This window comes from Chamaea fasciata, unplaced genomic scaffold (assembly GCF_029207755.1).
Source record: "Chamaea fasciata isolate MVZ Bird 193981 ecotype frontalis unplaced genomic scaffold, bChaFas1.0.hap1 SCAF_7, whole genome shotgun sequence".
In the NCBI taxonomy this organism is placed as follows: Eukaryota; Metazoa; Chordata; class Aves; order Passeriformes; family Sylviidae; genus Chamaea; species Chamaea fasciata.
The window spans coordinates 13714773-13736028 of record NW_027094092.1 but is presented as its reverse complement, the minus strand read 5'-3'; the positions used below and the strand labels follow the sequence as shown (position 1 = coordinate 13736028).

Below are 21256 nucleotides of genomic sequence, written 5' to 3'. Positions count from 1 at the left end.
AGGGGAAGGACGTCCCGCCCCCGTCCCCGTCCCCGTCCCCGTGCCCATCCCCATCCCCGTCCCCATCCCCGTCCCCGCCGAGCGCTCCCCCAGCGCCCCGCTCGGGGCTGTCCGGGGGCGCTGCGCGGGGCGGACGGGGGCGGTGCCGGGGCGGGGCAGCGCCGGGGCGGGCGGAGCGCGGGGCCGGGGCCGCGGCCGGGGCCGGGGCCGCCGCCGCTCCCGGCAGGTGCGGGCAGAGCCGCGGCCGCGCCGGCCCCGCCTGATGTGCGCGGAGGAGGAGGCGGCGCCCGGCTGCGCGCAGGGTCCCGCCATGGCCCTGGCGTTCTGCGGCGACGAGGGCAACTCCACCGCCTACAACGTGGACCACGGCGTGCTCAACAACGGCTGCTTCGTGGATGCGCTCAACGTGGTGCCGCACGTCTTCTTGCTCTTCATCACCTTCCCCATCCTCTTCATCGGTGGGTGCCTGCGGCTCTCCCTTCCCCTGTCCGTCTGTGCCTCTCCTATTTGTCCCCCTTTTCCCTCTGCCGCTCTACCCCCGGTGTTGCTTCGCCGTGTCCCCCCGCCCGGCTTTGTCTCGCCGTGGGTTTCCCTCCCCCGCGCTGCCGCGCGTTTCCCCCCGCCCGCCTGCCTTCCCCTTGCAGTGTCCCCCGGCCTGGCCCTGCCCCCCGTGTCGCTCGGGGAGGCTGCGCTGGTGCCGGGATGCGCTGCGAGCTGCGGGATGCTCCGACGGCCGCCTGTCCCCGGGCTGCCCCCGCAGCTGTCCGCCCGGGCAGCGGAGCCCATCTCCGTCTATCGGGGCAGCCCGCGGGGCTCCCCGCAGGTGAAACCCCTTGCGCAGGCAGGGCAGGAACGGGTGATGCTGGAGGAGACCGCAGGATTTGCCCTGCCGGTTTTGGCCAGCAGCGCGGGAAGCAGAAATAAATGTGCTTTAAAGCCCAGGAAACCTGACAAGTAAGTGTTGCGTTATGAAATATTACTCCCAGTAATTACTGCGGGGTCACGGCCGCCTGGCAGCCCCCGCTCATTCCAAGTCCTGCCCCGGGGCGGTGGCTTCTGCGGTACCTGAGGCGGCTGTGATTTGGTGTCACAAGCCCGGTGGGGCCGGTAGGTGGCCCGGTGGTTCAGCACACGGGGCTGTCACTGCTCCGGGTACCCCCCTGCAAAGCCTGGAGCGGCCCGCGGAGAGCCACGGCGCGGGTTGGAGAAACACTCGCTCCTGGGGATGGGAAAAGGTGCGGTGAGGAAATAGCAGCCAGCGCGACTGTGAAAACGGGGTCAGCTGAAGAGCTGCTGAGGGTTTTCTGCGTTTATCTGGAATCTCTCAATATTGCTAATTTTTAGCGAGTTAAAGCTTCACACCTTATCCTTTTTTATTTTATCTTTTTAAAAGAATCGAAAGGAAAAAAAGTAGTGCGTTTATTAAAGTGTTTGTGCGTATTTGTCAAAACATTAATTTGTTGTTTGTTTAAGCTGTGAATAGATTTGGAAAATGTTTAGCGCATGTAATTACTTGATAGTAAGTTGCCAGAAGTATAGGAATTTAAGCCTGTGTCCGGTCTGAATTGTTGGTTTTGTTCCATATGAAGTGAGATAATGAGAGCACAGTTGTGATAATATTCAAATACATGTTTGTTTAACAACACAGCTGTGTCAATGTTGGTATGCAAGGTTTTTACATGTATGGTTTTGTGTTTTTGTAAGCAGGAACTTTGTGTGTCACTCTTGTTAAGAAAGCTCTCTGTAATTCTCTCTTCTCTTTTAGGATGGGGAAGTCAGAGTTCAAAAGTACATATACATCACAGCACATGGCTTCATTTTCCTGGCCATAATTTACGCTGGATACTGACTTTTATCCTCTTGTTTGTGCTGGTGTGTGAAATTGCAGAGGGCATAGTGTCTGATGGGTGAGTGTATGTCTGCCTTCTCCTGGTAGCACCGAGCAATTTAAACGTTTCAGGGTAAATATTTCCTCCTTGTCTAAGTTCTCATCTAAACCATATTCCTTGTAGTTATGAACGTATAATCTGTTTTGTTAGTGATTAACCTACCAACCTTGTATCAGAAATTCCACAGACCTTGCCAAGTGATGTACACACGCACAACTGACCTTAATAATTTTTAGTTCAGCTTAATGACACTATCTTTCCAAAGAGTAATCATAGATAAATCCTAATGATTCAAGCAGATGGTGACATTTTCACGGTATGTTTTATGTCCAAGGATCCAGTCCCACAGTCCTTACTTAGGAGGAACACCCATATGCACAGTAGGTCACACCCTTCCCCCCCCAAGTGAGTTCTTTTCATCTGAATAAAAGTAATGAATCTGCTGGGCCTTATGTCACACCTCACAGAGTTTCTTCTGATGATTGTGCACTATGTCTCGTATGTTACCTAGAGCAGGGCAGCTCAGATTATGTGAGCATGAGCCATCATCTGTTATTCAGCTTAGGATGTCATTAAACAGAAATCTGTGGAAAAAAAAATATTCCAAGTGAAGCAAGTGATACTTCACTTGGAAGAGTGATTTATTATGAAAAAAGCTGATTATCTAACAATGAATATGATCTCTTCCAGTGAAGAGAGGCATGGTTTTTCATAACGATTATGAATTTGAACCCAAGGATTATGAAATGGAAGCTCCTCATTAAATAGAACAAAACCTCCCTGATTAGCCATCTATATAACAAGTATCCACCAACAAGTGTGAAATGCACTGCAGACTTCTGGTGTAGAAAATGATATCATCATTATTATTTTAACTTCTCTTTAGCATATATAAATAGGATGTTTCTCGGTGCCAGTGTTTTTTTTTTTTTTTTAAAGGAATTTTTCTCTTGCTTATTCAGAGTTATCAGGGTGTGGGATGCTCATAGAAAAATCCCCTGCTTTGAGTTTTCTCCTTTATTTTTCTCCTTAGCAATGCCTCTCATTAGCAATGCCTCTCATTATGTTTATTTGCTATTTGACTCAGAACACTGCTGTTAAGTAATAGGTGTCACCTGATGAGAATCAAAGCTTGGAGCTCTGCTGGGGGAGTGCCAACCCACAGTCCTGCTTCCCAAGCACTCAGCAGGCTGGGAGGGCTTCAGTGAATAGAAGAGAGTTTTGGGACTCATCAGCTTTCTAAGAACCAAAATGGATCGTGCTGGTGAGCCCTTTTGCAGCAACTGGGTGCTAAAGGCTTTGGCATCAGCAATAGAAACGGCCTATTGGAGGTACAGTTATATAGGGGAATTCCAGCAACTGTGAAATAAACAGATTTTAAAAAGCCTCCCACTGCTGCAGTGTTACCTACTGAAGCTCAGGCTGTCTGAAGAAATCTGTTCTTGTTGGGGTTTTTTTTTGTCCTTGCTGAGAATTCAGCCCTGGTGTACAAAATCTCCTGGCATTACTAGGAATTTCAGAGAATCCTTTCTCATTTTGCTGTAGTGACATCCAGCTATTGTCAGCAAGAGGAATTCAGTTCATGACAGGCTGAGAGCTTGGGTTCAGCCAGCTCTAGAGAGTTAACCACAATCTTCCTTGAGGGAAGGCTCTCCTTTCTAGAGGAGAGATGCAGGGAATGGTTGTCCTGAGTTCCTGTGGTTCTGCTAGACATTTGGAATGTTCTGCTCTCAGAAATGTGATGTCCTGTGGTGATCTTTCATCTCCCTCCCAGCACAGCTCTTCTTGTCTCTCCAACCTCCACAAAAGTAGTGTTGGATGCAGCAAGAAGAAATCCATTCAGAGGACAAGGTGTGCATTTCCCTAAATGTGTCCTGAAGTCATCTTGGTACCTCTTCTGGTGAAGTTGGCTGGGAGACAGAGGAAACTGTAGCCCCTGATAGCACAGGGCACTTAATTCTTTTTTATGAAAGAAAGAAAAGGGGAGAAAGAGAAAATAAGTAGGAGGGAAAGTATGTTTCTTTTGAACACTGCACAAACTAACAACATTGCCCAAAAATTCCAATATTCCCAAAGGGCTGTATTTAGAAGGACCCCTTCTGCTGCTACCTGAGGCAAAGCATCAGCACAGTTTTGCTTTATAAGACAAAACATAAGGGCGTATGATTCTGTTGTAGGGGGGTTTTTTTGTTGGCTTGCAGTCACTGAAGACAGACCTCACTGTAAGTAATTCCTGTGCTGTGGTACTGTTCCTTCTTTTAAACTGAAAAAAATGAAACATTTCCGCAAAATGCTTCTGTAGAAAATCTTGAACTGTGCTGTCAGTTGGTCTTATCTGCATATTTTGATGGACAGCTCCCAAACTAGTTTAGCTTAAATTAACTTTTCTCATTTTGGAGATGAGCTGCTTGTCCTAATTTAAACAATGTTCCAGTTGATTTCAGTAGGAAATAGGAGTACACACCTTTCATTTTCGGCACAGGGGAGGAATTTGAAATCCAACTGTGTGATTTAGGAGCAAAAATTCAATTAAAACTTGGAGGGGGTTGCATCCATAACTCATTCTAGAAAATCTTACATCAGAGCTGGATACAGGTACAGTTCAGGAACTAAAAGGGAAACACTTAAATAGCTGAGAGGTTTGATTTTAACAGATTTTTTTTGTTTTAAAGGGTTTCTGAATCCCGCCACTTACACCTGTACATGCCGGCTGGAATGGCATTCCTGGCAGCCATCACATCAGTTGTCTATTACCACAATATTGAAACATCCAATTTCCCCAAATTGTTAATAGGTATGTCTCAAAATCTATGTGCCTGGAAGTGTGGCTGTGGTGCTGTGTGTCTGCTCCCTCGGTGACAGGTCACTGCAGTCTCATATGACCAAAGCTAGCCCTCTATGTATGCTTAAATATTTCCTTATTTTTAATGCTTTCAGCTTCTAGTAATATTCTGTGTAGTGTTCTTAGGGATTCAATGAGCCAAAGACTTTTCTAGGAAAAGCTGCTTTTGTGGGAAAAGTAGCATGGGAAATAACTCTAAATCCAAACCCCCTGCTTGTCAGGCTGTTGTGTGTAAGCGTGATGTAAGAGTAAGAAATCCTTCGTGTGCATGGTCTGTTGAAATATGCAGGGAGTTAAGGAATGACATCCCTGACTTTCAGTCATGGGTGTACTACTCTGCCTTCTTGCTCTTGCTTTGTGTTCCTAAATCTCCCTTTGAAAACTGCTTTAAGGCCTTTTGAATAGAAAATGCTTTGAATGAGAACTACCTAGTCTAGTCTATATTTTGCAAGACTGTGAATAAACTATAGCTATAGAAAATCAATTGCTGCTGACAGTCATGAAGTTGTTCATGTGTTCTCATCTGCTTAAGCAGACTGCAGGCTGGGAATGTCTGCATGCTTTAGTCACATCCTGTTTCCTGTTATTTCTTTGGTGGTCCTGGCTCATCAAGTTTTGTTTGAGCTGGATTTCTGTATCAATAGATCCTGCTAAAGTTTGTCTTGTGCCATTGTAGCTCTGTGTATTAAAGTTTTGTTCTAGTTTTTGTCAGGTGGGGAAAAGTCAGTAATAACTAGATTTGAGAAAGCTTTTAAATATCGAAGATTGTTTTGAACTATGTGTTGGGATAAGTGAGAATCCTGTTCTGCAGAAGGAGGCTATAACTCCTTAAAAAAAAAAATTCCTCTCCGAAGACTTAGGTTTTTATCCAGGCTTAGCAACCTTTATGTCTTCTCATTTGGGACTGCTTTTCTTCTTGTACCTTTCTTCTAAGTAGGATCTTTTTTATCCTTTATGAACAGGTGAGGTCACTTAGGTGCTTTTTAAGGATATCAACAGTCTCTTTAATGCCTTCTCACAGAAAGGCATTATGCCTCAGGAAGCATTGCTAGCCTGTTGCTGTTGCTTGTAAAGCAAGAAGTGATTTTTGTGGTTTTGTTTTTTTGGTTGTTGTTTGGACTTTTTGTTGTTACTTCATATGTATAATGCAGTGTTAAATAATTTAGTGTCACTACCACATTCCTGCTGTTAAGTCTTTGAGAAGGGTAGCACAAAGTTACAGCTGGTAGTTGATTACCCATTTTTGCATAATTTGTGCTCAGTAGAGATTTCTTTTTTATGATAATTTTTGGTGTTTAGAGTGCTGATGCTGGATAAACTTTAGACAATACTTGAATCCTAAGAAGTTGTACCAATGAATGCCAACACTTACTTTAGTTATTATGGATGAATTATAATTTTGCAAGAATTTCCAAGGAACAGACTCCCTCAGAAAATATGGTCTTAATAGCTCTTAGGCAAAAAAGAAAATCAGACCATCACAGTCTTTCCCGCTTAGTTTGTCTGTTTTGAATTTTAGTCCAAAATCTTCACAAGCTGATGGTCTTTGATTTTTATTTTATTTTTTCTTTTGGTTTTCTTTTATTTGTCCTAAGACAGACATTTCTGGAAGTCTCTATCTGCAGTCTCTAACTGCACACACTGTGAGGATTGTCATCTTTCAGTCTTAATTGCAACTACTCTGTATTGACATCAGGGACAAGCACTTTATGCAAATGAGGCCAGTACAGATAGTTAAATTACACCTTTACTCAGCTGTCAACCCACTAGAGTGCAGTGTGGCCATGAAGCAGCTTTGCTTCAGAGCCTCATTTTATGAGGTAAATGAGAACCAAGAGGGAAAGCTGAAGTTGGTGACAAACTTTTTGCTGGCTTTGTGGGAAACAGGGCATGTGGAGAAGAGATCTAATATTGCACACACGCAGAGCAAAGCAGAAGAGCTGATGTGACATCTTGCTGCTTCTGAGCATCAGTGAATTTCCAGCAAACTGCAGGGCATGATCTGCCTCGGCTGCAAGGGTGAATGCTCACATCTGCAAAGACTCGATGGCTGTTTAAAGCAAAGTTAACAGAGCCTTATCCAAAATCTATTAAACCCAGCAGGGGAACTCTCACTGATGCAGTGCAGTGGACCCTTAAAGGTCTGTTCATTAATTCTGAACAGGGTGAAATTTTCTAATCCCATGAAATTTTGACATATGCCCTTTTTTAAAGATCCATTTCACTCTGTACCTTAAAGAAACCAAATCTATTTGTTACTCTTCATAAAACAGGTAAGAGGCAGATACCATGACAGATGTGAGGATTAGTGTTTTTCCTTGGGTTTGCAAAAGGAGGACTCAAAGTTCCTCTACTGATCCTGAGCCTGCCTTTCCTGAGCTTTAACCCAGGGACTTGGCTATTTTGAAGTAGTCATTCTTAGTATTTCTTGTTAAAAAAAGTTGACGAGGTTTGGAATATTTATTCACTGAAGCTAATGATTGAGTTCACGGATGCGGTTGAGTGACCCAACTATTGGAACACCTTGATCTGGTCTGAATGTGTTTTTCTCGGTATGATATTGGCCTGTAATTATATTTCAACAAATGTAGCTGTTCCCATGTAGTGCTGTTTACCAGGGCACTCTCATAAGAATGCTAATTTTGATGCTCTTTGCACCTCATGGTTGCATAACATTTGTACAGTTAAGTAGGACTCATTTTGGAATAATTTTCATACTGGATTGGAAAACCTGCTGCTTTCTTGTTGTTTAAAATACACAACTGAATGGTAGCATCTGATTCCACTATTTTATTCAGTTAGTTTCTTTTTTTTAATGATAAATAAACCTCAGAAATTAATAGTAGGGGAAAACTGAAATAACAAGACTCTGAGGTTTTAGTCTGAAATGGGTGGTAGTGTGGGAACACATTATTTTTTTATTTTAAAAATATTGTCCTTTTCTTAAACTCATCTTAATTATATGGCTACCTTACTACTACAGGAATCTATTTTTAATAGACAGGAATCTATTTTTCTGATTTAAAATTTTTGTCCTGTTGCATTGTAGTTGTTTCTCTTGGAATTAGTTTATTCTCTAAAATGGAACTTCCTGCATAAAAATATTGCTTATCGCCTAGTACAAAAAATTTCTCTCCAGACAGGCACAGGTTAATTAGTAAATCCCGTCCAGTTAAATGTGTGGCTTTTTAGATTTGGCTTAATTCAGTAAAGGTGTAGAAGAGTTGCACGTTGCCTTATCTTTCAGAGGCGAGAATCTACAGCCTGGTGTTGTGGGTTGAGGTATCTTACGTGGCCCAAGGTAAAGCGAGGTCATTTAGGCATCTAGAATTGGTCTAAAGCAATCCAGGAAATGTAAGCGTGCCTCTGTGGTCTGATCACTTTGCAGTTCAGACCAATGGAAGTTCTCAGAGATAATTTCTAAAAACTCTCTGCCAAAATGTACTCACCAGCCAGATGATAAAAACATCATCTATAAAGAATAGAGCCACAATTGTATTTTCCAAGAAGCCTTGAGTGGCCTGTGAGCATTCTCCAGATCAGATTAGATACAACTGTATTCAAAAGTGACAAGCTAAGTAAATTCAAAGGCTTTTAAGGAAGTAGGACAGCAAATGGCCACTTAGCACCTGAGAATGTTGTTTGGCACTTTATAATACTTCCTAGATAAAAGATAAATTACTGTTATAACAATAACAATAAAAGGTCATATAGAGCCTTATTTGAACCCTAAATAGGAGAATGGCTCTGCTCATTCTTATCCATAATTTCAATACATACATAAGTGCCTCTTGGCTTGGTTATTTTTTTGGAAGTCCTCCACTGCTGAATATTTTCAGTTTGCAATGTTTAAGTCCATTTTGTTCCAAGAGGGATGTGTTCTCAGCCTGCTGTTGGAAGAATGAGACAAAACGAGATTTAACAGATAAAGGTGATTAAGAGTAGAACAGCATGGAATGTAATGCTTGGATGAAGTGAGACTTTATAGTCAGAAGTACTGCAAAGAGGGGGAGGAATAGTGCCTCAAAGGAGGGAAGCAGTCTGAAACAGGATGAGAAGCAACCAGTGTTTTCCTCTTATGAACTGGCCTCTTAATTTTAGAGGAAGAGAGGGTCCTTTGGCAAATGTCCTAATGCATGGTGTTCCTGTATTGTTCCATTCACTGTCCTCATATAAAGGAGAGGTTTTAACTTGATTTCTGTAGAAGTAGGACTGGCAGTCCCAAATCTCACATGGATTCTCCGCGTTGAATTTAGCTTTGCTTAGAAAGGGTAGCCCCAGAGTACATCTCCAGGGAGCTTCCTTGTGCCTCAGGGTAGCTGGAATACCACCAATTCTTTGAAATTTATGCAACTTCCTGATGATTATCCATATTTAAGCTAGACTTACAGTTGCTAATGCCTTGGTTGAAGTCTTTCTCTGGTGTTCCGGCAAGACACTTGGAAAGCACATCCAAGCTTTTCTTGGCAGTTGGAGCTCATTCCATCTGTTGCACATGGCAGATACAGCAGCAATGAAAAATTTATTTAAAAGAATATAACCCTGGGAAGCATCTCCTTAAGAACAGGGGACAGGAGCTGGCTTGGTGTGATGAATGGTATGGAGAGTGCTTCCAAGTCACCAGAGCTTACTCCAGGGATTATTTATCTGTTAGCTGTTGGAACCATGGCCACCTTAAGACAAAAGGTTTCGTAGAACACTAAAAATTGAAAGTTTTTTTCCATGAATGCCAGAATATCCTTCCTTGATGTGACTGTTTTATCTACATTGCAAATTACAAATGTGGAATTTGTGTTGCACGATAGTGCAGCAGCAGTTTAGACAAAGTATTTTAATATCTGTTCCTGAGACATCCCAGAGATTTGCAGGGAATTTTCCTACAAGCCACATTCATAGCAGTCTTGTAGCATTAACCAAATCTGAAGGACATTATTCACAGGCACCTTAACTTTTGGAGCAATACCCTCCTCTGAACTGATCATGTGGGCACAGGTTTACAGCTGATGAAATTTCCTTCAGCAAACTTCACTTTGTGAAACTTTTGAAATATCACTAAATCTAATAGAAAAGGCATTTAGAACTAACATTATCTTAATATTTTAATGTTTGTTGAATTAAATTAGGCTTCTGTTTTACATGAGAAAGGCCACTCCCTGGTTTTATATATTTTGTTGTATTCTTCCTTAATTATAATTTATAATTCCTTTGTATATTTTTGCAACTATGGAGCTGGTTAATTTGTTTGGGTTTCTTTCTCTACAGCATTGCTGTTCTACTGGACTTTGGCTTTCATAACTAAAACCATCAAGTTTGTGAAGTTCTGTGATAATGGGGTTGGATTTTCTCAGCTTCGATTTTGCCTCACAGGACTCTTGGTTGTTCTTTATGGAATGCTACTAGCTGTAGAAATCAATGTCATCAGGGTGAGGGTAAGTAATATGATAGAAGTCTCCTTCTGTGGTTTTTATTAGTTGTTTATTGGGTTGTTGGTATTTTTTTCTTCTATTATTCCCTTTTCTAGGTACTTGGTGTAAAATGCATTATTAAAGGAGAAAGAAAAACCCAGTTAGAAAAAGAAATCTATTTGACAATCAAAGATCAATACTATTTACTAGGCTAGATGAATCCGTAATTTCAAAAAATGCCAGATTCTGTTGCTGTTAATTTAAGATCAATTTCATCTGTTCAAGTTTGCTGTAAATTTTTAAATTATTCTGTTTCAGTCATGACAGCCAAGTATTTCTGATGCAAGAGAGGACTGGTAGAATCTTAGACACACAAATAACATCTCTCATTTTCCAGGAGACAATCACAATAAGTGATTTATTTAGGCTACTGGGGTTCCTCCCAGCTGTATTTTTTTTTCCCCTCTGCAGTGTCTGCAGTCATAATCTAAACTGAGACTTTGGAGACTGCTGGATACATAAATGCCAAAGTTCCCTTCAGCTGACACTCACCAACTCTGCACAAATTAAATTTAGGAGGGAAAGAAATATTCCCATGTAAATTTTCTTGCTGTAGCACCAGTAGCTCCATGTTCTGAGCTAACAAATGTAAAGCAGTGTGGTGTGGGAGGTGAATCCCAGTGATAACCTCAAGGCTGTGCCTAAGCTTCTGTGTCCCATGTTGTGCTGCCTGGAACTCAAAGCAGTGCTAGGGCTGTACTGTTTAAATAGTTGAGGGGGTCAGTCTCTTGTGAAAGGACACGAGGAAATGGTCTAAAGTTGTACCGTGGAGGTTCAGATTAGTTATTAGAATTTTTTTTTTTCACTGCAACAGGGGGCAGGCACTGGAATAAGATGCCCAGGGAGGTGGTGGAGTCACCACTTCTGGAAGTGTTCCAGAGGTGTCTGGAGATAGGGGTGTAGGGGTGATTATGGTGGTTCTGGTTTGATGGTTGAACTGGATGATGAAGGTCTTTTCCATCTGTGATGATTCTGAGTCTGTAAGGTGGGGTTTTTTTTCTACAAGTATGCAAATTTTTCACCATAAACAGAGTCATAGTGAATTATAAGAACTATTTATTTCTAGACTGGATGCCTCTGGTTATCCTCAGTACCCAAGGAAACTGGATTGCTGTATTGGTTGTACTTGAATGTCTTTTGAGAAACCAAGACTGATTCATTGATTATCTGCAATGTCCTTATCTATTCTTTGTGCACTTGTATTTTCTACACATTTACCACGATTCTGTTGGAATTTTTCTGGATTTCAGAGGTATGTTTTCTTCAAAACTCCTAAAGAAGTTAAACCTCCTGAGGATCTCCAGGATCTTGGTGTCCGTTTCTTGCAGCCCTTTGTGAATCTGTTATCCAAAGGAACATACTGGTGGATGAACACATTCATCAAGACTGCCCATAAGAAACCAATAGACTTGAAAACCATAGGCAAGCTTCCCATTGCTATGAGAGCTCTGACCAATTACATTCTCCTTAATGAGGCCTTTGAAGCACAGAAGGTATGCAAAGCATGGAATTATGTTTGGCTGCTGACTCAGAGTTTGTGTTTTTCATTACTTTTTTGTCATACAAGCATGACACAAAGAGATCTAAGCAGATATGATGCAAATGAATTATTCATTGGCATAGCAGTCCATATACCAAGAGACCATGTTCTCAGTTGTACCTCATACCAGTAATGAAATTTCTCTCATCAAATGTGCATGTCAAACACATTGCTGGTTAAATGTGTGTAAAATGTGTATGGCCTCCATTTTGATGTGGAAAGTAATCATGGACTCTGTTCCCTGAAAACAGTTATTCCTCCTAATAAGACCCTGGAAATATTCAATTACACAGTATTAAATAGGCCTTGCAGGGCTATTTTTTTTCCATGTTGTTTCAGTTACAGTTTGTCCATAGGAGAGTTCAGGGCTGAAACTACCTCGACTCAAATTCATTTTCATTCCTCAGTGGGAGCTGAGCTTATACAGGATTTTAAGAGAACTTGTATTCATCCTGCCTAAAAAGCGTATGCTTCCAGTCTCTGTGTTCACCAGAGAACAAAAACATATCACTTTCCTCCCTCTTTTTTTTTTGTTTTTCCCCTCCCTCAGCATGCCACAAACAACACACTTGATCCCTATTAAGGGTAGGAAAGAAATCATGGTTGTTTTTGTGGAGGGAAGTGCAAACTATTACTTTGTTCTGATTCTGTAGAAAGAAACAATAGTTGTAATTCCTCTGCTTTCTACCTGAGAGATTACAAATGGTTGTCAGTGAATTAAAGCGGTTATAAAAATACCGGAGGTATTTTTTAATCAGACCTGAGGTTAATGTAAAACATAATTCTTACTAATTTTAATTTAATTCTGACCAGAACAAAAGATCCTCATCTCCCCAAGGATCCAGATCCATTTGGCGTGCTCTCTGCTGTGCTTTTGGAAGACCCTTACTTCTCAGCAGCACATTCCGTATTCTGGCTGACTTGCTGGGATTCGCCGGGCCACTCTGCATCTCTGGGATTGTTCACAACGTTGGCAAAGGAAATAACACCATCCGCCCACAGGTACTGTCAGCATGGCATCAAAAGAGAGGAGTCGAAAAAGTGATGCTGTGACTCTATTGTTTGTCCTCAGTAAGGAAAGTGACTCTGTGGTGTGTTTGTGAATGTACTGCCTGGTATCCTCTTTCATACTGTGATGGATTGCGTCCAGTGCAGGGCAATGAAGGTGATTAAGGGACTGGAGCATCTCTTGCAAGGACAGGCTGATTTATTTATACAGATATCCGAAGGGACGGTCTCAAGAGGATGGAGCCAGGCTCTGCTTGGGGCTGGCAAGCAATAGGATAAGAGGCAATGGGAAGAAACTGATGCACAGGAAGTTCCACCTGAATATGAGGAAAAACTTCTTTGAAGTGTGGCTGACTGAACACTGGAAGAGGTTGCCCAGAGAGGTTGTAGAGGACTGAACACTGGAAGAGGTTGCCCAGAGAGGTTGTAGAGTCTCCCTCGCTGGAGATACTCAAGAGCAGTTGGGATGCAATCCTGTGCATTGTACTCTGGAATGACCCTACTTGAGCAGGGAGGTTGGACTAGATGACCTCCAGTTGTCCCTTCCAACCTGATCCATTCTGAGATTCTTTTGGGGGCAAAATATGTGAGCCATGCATCTAGCCAGCCTTGCATTCTGGAAAATAACCTCATTCAAGAGAACAGTGAAGCATATCCAGAAACCCATCAATCAATCCCTAAGGATTTTAGGTGCAGTCTTGAGTAGAGATTGAATCAGGGATGTGACTGAGTGTTTTTAGGAAGGAAAAGCGTGATTTTAATAGGTTTGGCTTTTCATTTTCAGAAATGAGGAATGTCTAAGAGGATTAAAGCAGTGTTTTGACATCATCAGAAAATGCCAAGTAACTTAACTGTGACCAAGAATTCCCTCAGGTGCCTTTGGGGAGGTTAGTTTTGAAAGATCAACTAAATAACATTTTTAAAGGCTGCTATTTAAATGAATGGTCTCCAAGAAGAAGCAGACATATTTCTTAATTACCTAAAAATTAAAATGTAACTCAGGAAGAAATGTAACTTTCATTATAAGGCGAGGTCACTCAGGCTGGATTTCTATGAGATAGATCAGTTTATTTCTGCAGCTCACTTAGTGTCTGATATAAGACTATTTCTAAACTCTGTTGACAGTAATGGAAATATACCCATTCATTCAAGTACACTTTGGATTAGGTCCACTGTAAATATTGTGGTCCATCAGCTGCAGTGCAGAAAATTTAACAAAGGCCTCAGGCTAAAATTAACTGTTTGTCCGTTTTGCAATCCTTATCCTAATATTTGGAAACTTTATTATAGCAAGTAGGTTCAATGGAAACCAGTTAAAGCAGGAAATGAGAAAATTAAGACTACAGTATTATGTTGCAGCAAAGTACTGTGGAAGCTCTTGAACTCTGCTTTTCAATAATTCGTTTGGAATACTTTTTCAGCTGAATTGTGATTTGATATAATTTACGGATTGTCCTATTTAATTTTCCTATAAATGTGTCAGCTAGTGCTTCTCTGCGAAAAAGTTCATGTCTGGTCTTGATAGGTCCTAAGTAGAGCTTCATCCAGCCTGTTATCCTCACTCACTAGCTAAGCAGTAACCTCACTGCTGTCATTGTCACCAATTTGGGATCACCTAACAGCAATATTCACTGATGGTCGTTGTCCACAAGTGACACTTAAGGGTGTATTTTAGCTTTGCTACAGTGTCTCCAAGAGTCTTTTCCTTATGTTTTGACATTGGTTTTTTTTCTGGTAAGGGTCTAACTATGTTTAAATTTGAAAATTTCTTTTGCTGGATGAGATGAAATATCTTTCTAATGAAAGTTTCTATTCAAACTATCTGGAAGCAGACAGGGACATTCAGGAGGGCTCCCATGTGTGTTCACATACCTAGCCAACTTGGTCTATTTTGGAATTAAATACACCAGTTCTACTGCTAGGAATGTTATATTTCTGCTTCTAACGAGTCAAAAGAAGAAAGTTTGCCCCTGTAAGCCTCAGAGGTGTGAGAAAGAAGCTTTCTAAAATGCTGTCATAGGAAGATGAAGATAAGTGGGGGGAAAGAGTGTTTGTGCTTGATGTGCGGCTGAGTTTGAGGGCACTGGAAAGAGTTGCCACGCAGTGGGACAGGATCAGATAAGCAATGTAAGTTGGGAGTACAGTGGAGGGTGTCTTTTACCCATCTCTTACCCAGATACATCTTAAATGGTTTAGATTGAGATGATGTAATGTATCTTTTAAACAGAAATTCTCTTTGTGAAACTGAAGGCAAAGAGGTATAATAATTGTTCTGTTCCTAAGGTCCTTTGTGACAGATATAACCCACCATGGAGCTGTAACTCAGATCACATGGGTGTCACAGGCAGTATTAACTGCTCTAGTTAGTGCTGTAGTTAGTCAGAGCACGACAGCGTCTTAAATTCTGTCATGCTATTCATGTTTATTTATAACTGCAGTATCAATATTTATGGCCACCCCAGAACGTTCCTATGACACAAATTTCTTTGAGTGTTAATCATTTCACACCAAAGAAGAGAACTGACAGAATGATAACCTTTATCATTTGCTGGTAGCATCTTCCACATGGCAACATTAGGATTAGCAGTTCCAGTATTCTGAGTAGCTGCTGACATAACACATTCAGAGATGCAGCAAACTCATTATTTAAAAAGCTCTCAAAGTCATAGGGCCCAGTGTAGCAAGAAGTCCAGTACTGACATTAAGATTGTGTGAGTCTGGAGTCTTTATGCATTTAATTGGCAGCTTTTTGCCCAGCCTTTCACTGGTTAGAGCAACTTATAAGAATTGGTGTTACCCTGAAGTTCTCAGAAAGATGGAACACTGAATATTCCCAAAGCCATTTCTGAAAATGAAACATCTAATTATTTCCATCAACTTCTTGAATAAGGTTGTTTGCCTGATGTGTGAAAGGTTCAGAAAGTGTTCAGGTATTTCTGTGTTTCTTCCAGGCTGACAAGTGTGTGTAGACACCTATTGTAGCTTAAACACAGGTATGCTCAGTAAGCCATGATGGTCTGATAATGCATCTGAGACTTGGCAAACACCTTGGTGCTATCAGCAAGTGTGTGATCTTCATGTATATATGTCTGTCCTCTTTTTCTCTCAAGGGGGTATTAGAAGAAAGGATGAGACTATTCATCTCACTTTGCCTCCTTGACTATTATAAAATGTTTTGATGGGAATCAGTGCTGCACCAGAATCTCATTTCTTTCTAGACAAGCATGATTTGGCAAACATAGATGTGGGGAAAAAAAAAGAAGTCTTCTTTTCCATACAGTAAAAAGTGGTATTAGGTGCAGAGATCAGCTGTACTTGCCATATGTGTATGGGGGGCATCACTGAAAACCTGAACTTGTAAGACTGTACATAATCTGGAAGAGAAACTCATTTTTAATGTACTATGGACTATTTGTAGTATAAAATGCTGCTTTAGCCTATTTGAATTGCTATGGGATAAGTAATGAATTAGGGCTTTAAAATTTCTTTAGGGTGCAAATAGGTAAAATAACAGTTAAATGTCTCTTTATCTGAACTATAATTGCTGACATGTACTGTAATTTTTCAGAGTTTTGCACTTAATACAGATTTTAAAATCTTCCTCCTTTTACATTCCTTGTTACCTCTATCCTCTCTTCTCCTTTGCTTTAGATCTCTGGCCCTGATTGGGTGCTTTTTTAGTTCATTTGGCCTGTTTTTGTTTTGGTTTTTTTTCCTGGGCTGATTTTCTTATCTCAATGATTTGAATTGGCTCAGAAAGAGAACCAGTTAGCTCCCCAGCTAGTGCACAGTAAGCAACAGAAGCGTGCAGGTTGGATCAACCTCGGTATAAATAAGAGTAGGGAGAAGTTTGTTCCTTTTCCAACTTGCTTAGCCAAAAGAACAGCTTTAAAACCTAAAATTTGCCTCTGTATGAACTTGCCATATGGTTTTTTTATGAAGTTAACTGCAAGGTGCAGATCAGATCTAATAAAATGTACAGACACTGAGAGTTTGTGAAATATAGCTGATTAAGTGTTATAGCAGTTGTGAAAACTTCAACAGCAAAGAAACTATGTAGGCAAGAAAAATGTGCTGAGCAAGGGATACAGCAGGAGTGTAAATGGCAAGAATCTCTCTGAAAGGGAATAGAGTCCTTTTGCTAATTGTGCCTTTAATGGAAGCACAATCCAGCAATCCAAGTTTTGAAGGAGCCAAGAGGAGAAAGAGGAGGATGGAGACATTTTAGTTACAGAAGGCTTCCCATGGTGAGCCAACCTCTCAACTTGTTGTGGCACCAGAGGTGTCAGCTTGTTAAATATAATCTGAAACAAATACACTGTTTTCCCATTAAGCTGCACACATAATGCTTCAAAATGCACTTTGGTGATCTCATGAGCTTGCTAGAAGGTAATGACCATAAATGAAAGGGAGCAGGATGCTGCAGGCCAAAATAATTTGCATGGTTCTAAGAGTTTTGGGGTTTTTACAAGTTCTGAAGGTCATTTTTAGTGTCCAGTAACCTGAGGTGTTAAAATAATGAGACTAATTTTTCCCAAAGGATGTTAACTGTTCCTTTCTGATGATGGGCAGTTCACATCTTTTAATAAATGACCATATGGAGTTACTCAGTGTCCTAGAGTTTTGGAAGGATATCAGAAATCCTTCATTTTGCATTTAAGTGAAGCTTACTGAGTTGGCATGAGACTGTTCCTCTGATGTGATAAACTGTGAGGTTTCAGACAAGGTTGGGAGCACTTTCAAAGTATTAAACTGTGATTATCTCTGCTCATTAATTATGCAAAGCACAGAGTTAAATTACCATTGCAGCTGATTTCTAACTTTCTTTCTTTTTATAGACGAAAATTCTTGGTGTTTTCTTTATTTCATCGCAAGAGTTCCTGTCCAATGCTTATGTTTTGGCTGTACTCTTATTTTTTGCCCTTCTATTGCAAAGGACATTTCTGCAAGCATCATACTATGTTGCTATTGAAACAGGAATCAACTTAAGAGGCGCAATACAGGTACCCAATATATTACTAATTAACCTTTTCACACCCTCACAAGCGTGTAGTTGTAAATATAAATTATAGAGTTGTTAAATTCTGAAATGCTTCTCTCCTGAAATGTATTCAATGTACCATTGCTGTTAGAAATTGTGTTAGCCCTGAGTTCTGTATCCTTGGCATCTTATTTTGATGGTTTTATATAAAAGTTTATTTTTAATATTCAATGCTGTATTTCTTCTTACCCTCAAGCAAAAATTTGCTGACAGTAAAACCGAATGTAACTTTTGAAGCAGTTTAGGTGTGAACTGCACCTCTCCTATCTCAAGGCATTTTTTTGTAACATCACATCCCATGCAAATAAAACATCTTTGAAATGTATGGTAAATGTATTTTGGACAGAAGGATAGGTTGTATTCCCAGTGCATGGAGCAGTGTTTTATGCCATGGGTCATGCCATAAAATCTGCCTGGCACAGTGGAGTCTGTAAGCACTAAACATAAGTCAGGTTGCAAAAATGGGGTCTGTAATTGCTGTATAACTGACAACTACAGATCAAAGTTTGATGTAGCACGCAAAACTCTGTGCCTGGAAATAAGAGAATTTGGTGTAAGATTACGGTGTGGGATTGCCAAAGGCACTGACTGAAACCTACCCTGTGACAGCATGAAATCCAGGTTTAGTGTAACTTATGAGTTACACTGTTTATCCCCTGAGCTGCATGGATCCTGTAGGGAGTCTCCATGACGGATGGATGCTTTCAATAGCAGCCTAATTGTTTAATTCTCTTTTGATCCTACACTTGGAAGCACTTGTCAGCTGACAGGCTTCTGGAGTCCATCTATTGGTTTTGCCTGACTGGAGTGAAGTAGAAAAATTCTACAGGGATACAATTTGACCCAAAAGTATGAAAAATAAATTTCATTACTTGTATCAAGTGGAAGAGCTGCAAATGACTGAAAAATACAAGGACCAAAGCAAGTGCAATCACTGAATAATTGGAAAATAGTGCTAAATATTTTTTGTTTAAGAAAAGCTTTGTATTTGCTGTTCTGGATATTAGAGGTCCAGATAATGCCAGTTGGCTATTCAAATGGGAAATTTTTAGTCAGCACTCTAAGCAGCAGATCAGTGTTAATGACAGTCTCTGTGCCAGTATTTTTATACCTTTTCCCTATGGTTTATTCTTTAAATCTTTTCTCTCTTCCTGTCCTGTATAAGTCTGCCACTGTTCAGTGTGTCCTATTTGATTTTTACCAAACTAGCTGGTAAAAGTATTCTTTCATTATTCTGTACTGTTTTTTTTATAAATATATTTTTATAATCTGGTGCCTGATTCTACATTGAGGCAACTGCTTAATTCAGTACAGAATTGTACCTGTGACATTCACTGGCTGTGAATTAAACTTTGTAATGGAACCGAGTTCTCTAAGCAAAATGTATCAATGTTCCAAGCCAGGAACATTGTTCTGAGGTTGGATGGGACCTGAATCAATTGCCAGAGAAAAATAACAAGGTTTATGATACATTGAGGGTTATTTTATATTGAATCTAATAATATCTTAGTTTTAGTTACAGGAAGGGCACTCTGTGGAAATGCTGAAGGTATAAATCATAGTTGCTAATGTAGTTCTTGGGCATTTTTGGGTAGTAAAGGTTTCATTCTCTTATTGATGCACAGGGACAACCATGATGTATGTAACAGCGCTGTGCTGTGTGTCAGTGAAGAATAGTAGGTTTAAATTTTACAAAATAACGTAGAAGGCGAAACTTTATTCTCTTCACTCAAGTTACTGGAAATACTTTTTTCCCTCAACATGCCGGGCCTGGGATTTAGACAGAGCTAGAAGCCTCATTTTATTTCTGTCTGCCAGTACCTTTTGATCTCTCTTCCAGACAAAAATATACAATAAAATTATGCAGCTTTCAACTTCTAACATGTCTATGGGGGAGATGACAGCAGGCCAGATCTGTAACCTGGTTGCCATAGACACAAATCAGCTGATGTGGTTCTTCTTCCTGTGCCCTAACCTTTGGGCTATGCCAGTACAGGTAAGGTGATTGAATATGCTTTTGTTCTTAATGCATGTCAGTGTGCAGTGGTTCATTGCCTGTGAGTTTTATGAAAGTGGGGTATTAAAGAAGTTAAAGAGTAACTTGAAATAAAATTTCAAGCAATAAAATTTCGACATCTAGAAACATTGCCTGTAATAGATTCCACATCTGTGACTGGACTTTAGGTATTTATGATTGTATTAGGATCTTGGCTGCTGCCAAAAAAGCTTTGCATTTGTAACAAGAATTTATAGCGTGCAGCAGGTTGCAGTGCATTCGTTTATTACATCAGGGAAGTTAACTGGAAGATATTGCAATCATTTGTCTTCTGAATCCTAGCAGAAGCAAGAGAAGTAGCATAAATATGATTACTTAGAGATGATCCTTTGGACATCCCTTGAAACTACTGATGCTTTTTGGATGACAAATGCCACAGTTTGTTGTTGTTTTGGGGGGGGGGTTTTTTGTTGTTTGTGTGTTTGTTTTTGTTATAATGTATTTGTTAGGCAAAATGGATTTGCTGCTTTATCCTCTGGTGTCTTTGGCCTCCTATATCTAAATACCAGTCTGATCCCTTCAGTCCCCTTTCCCACTTGCATCACCCTGTACTTCTATTTAAGAATTTCCTGAAAAAGCTGAAATAAAGCATGAAGTTTCATCTGATACTCAGTACCCTGCAAGTTTTCTTGCTTTCTTCCAGCTGCTTGGTGCATTTATGTTGGGTGAGCTTCAGTGCTTGCAGTAAATACAAACAGAAGATGCAGTAGAGTTTAAATTCACTTATTGGTGAATTTGATACTTTCTAGATGTATCATTTAGTTTCAAAAACATGAAAACTTCATTGTGTTCATGACACAAAGGCAGTCTGGTTCCAGCACCACACAGAGGCTGATTTTACTGGTGCGTAAGTCAGAAACCCACAAGTAATCTACCCAACAGCTTTGCATTTTGGGTTGCTTGCCCTTGCCCAAGAATTAAATGGTTTTCTTGAGGTTGTATATAGACTGCAACTGGCAGATTCTGTTTCCAGGCAGTTTATAATGTGGTTTTCAGGGTGTTGCTTAGGAGTTTTTGTCCATCAGCATCTTATACTAGTGATTTTCTTCTGTAAAATGTTAAGCATATAAGAAAATGACATTGAAAAGCTGGGAATGAGGAAGAAAAGCCAGCCATTCAGATAATTGGATAAACTGTATCAATGTCTTTCAAAGAGTGAGGTGTTAGACTGCTGGCCATCCAGATTTTTTTCTGACAATAAAGATATTTGCTTAAATTGGGTGGATTTTGTAATTGTTCCTGTTGAATATAATAGGTTTTTGTCAAGCGGCTACAGATCAGATGAGCAACTTCTCTTAAAATCAGGTCTCAAATCATCTGATCATGTGATAAACCTGTTCACCTTCCTACCCTGGGGGGGAAAAAAAGCCTGATATAGCTATTTGCCCTGAATTTTTTTCCCCTCACTGAGGAAA

At 40.5% G+C, this 21256-nt stretch overlaps 1 protein-coding gene across 2 annotated transcripts in view; it reads left to right on the top strand.

Annotated features, from left to right (window-relative positions):
- Window positions 1–295: 295 nt before the first annotated feature.
- Window positions 296–21256, top strand: part of ABCC8 (ATP binding cassette subfamily C member 8) — a 73548-nt gene continuing 52587 nt past the window's right edge. Inside the window, exons 1-8 of one of the 2 annotated variants that reach the window (XM_066187633.1) lie at window positions 296–458; window positions 1766–1907; window positions 4562–4683; window positions 9994–10160; window positions 11447–11689; window positions 12550–12738; window positions 17583–17747; window positions 19626–19781. In XM_066187633.1, the coding sequence (XP_066043730.1) occupies window positions 311–458; window positions 1766–1907; window positions 4562–4683; window positions 9994–10160; window positions 11447–11689; window positions 12550–12738; window positions 17583–17747; window positions 19626–19781 (1332 nt within the window). In that variant the 5' untranslated portion in view covers window positions 296–310. Of the gene's footprint in view, window positions 459–1174; window positions 1236–1765; window positions 1908–4561; window positions 4684–9993; window positions 10161–11446; window positions 11690–12549; window positions 12739–17582; window positions 17748–19625; window positions 19782–21256 lie in introns of those variants that run through there. The other variant, XM_066187634.1, reaches the window with a different exon arrangement.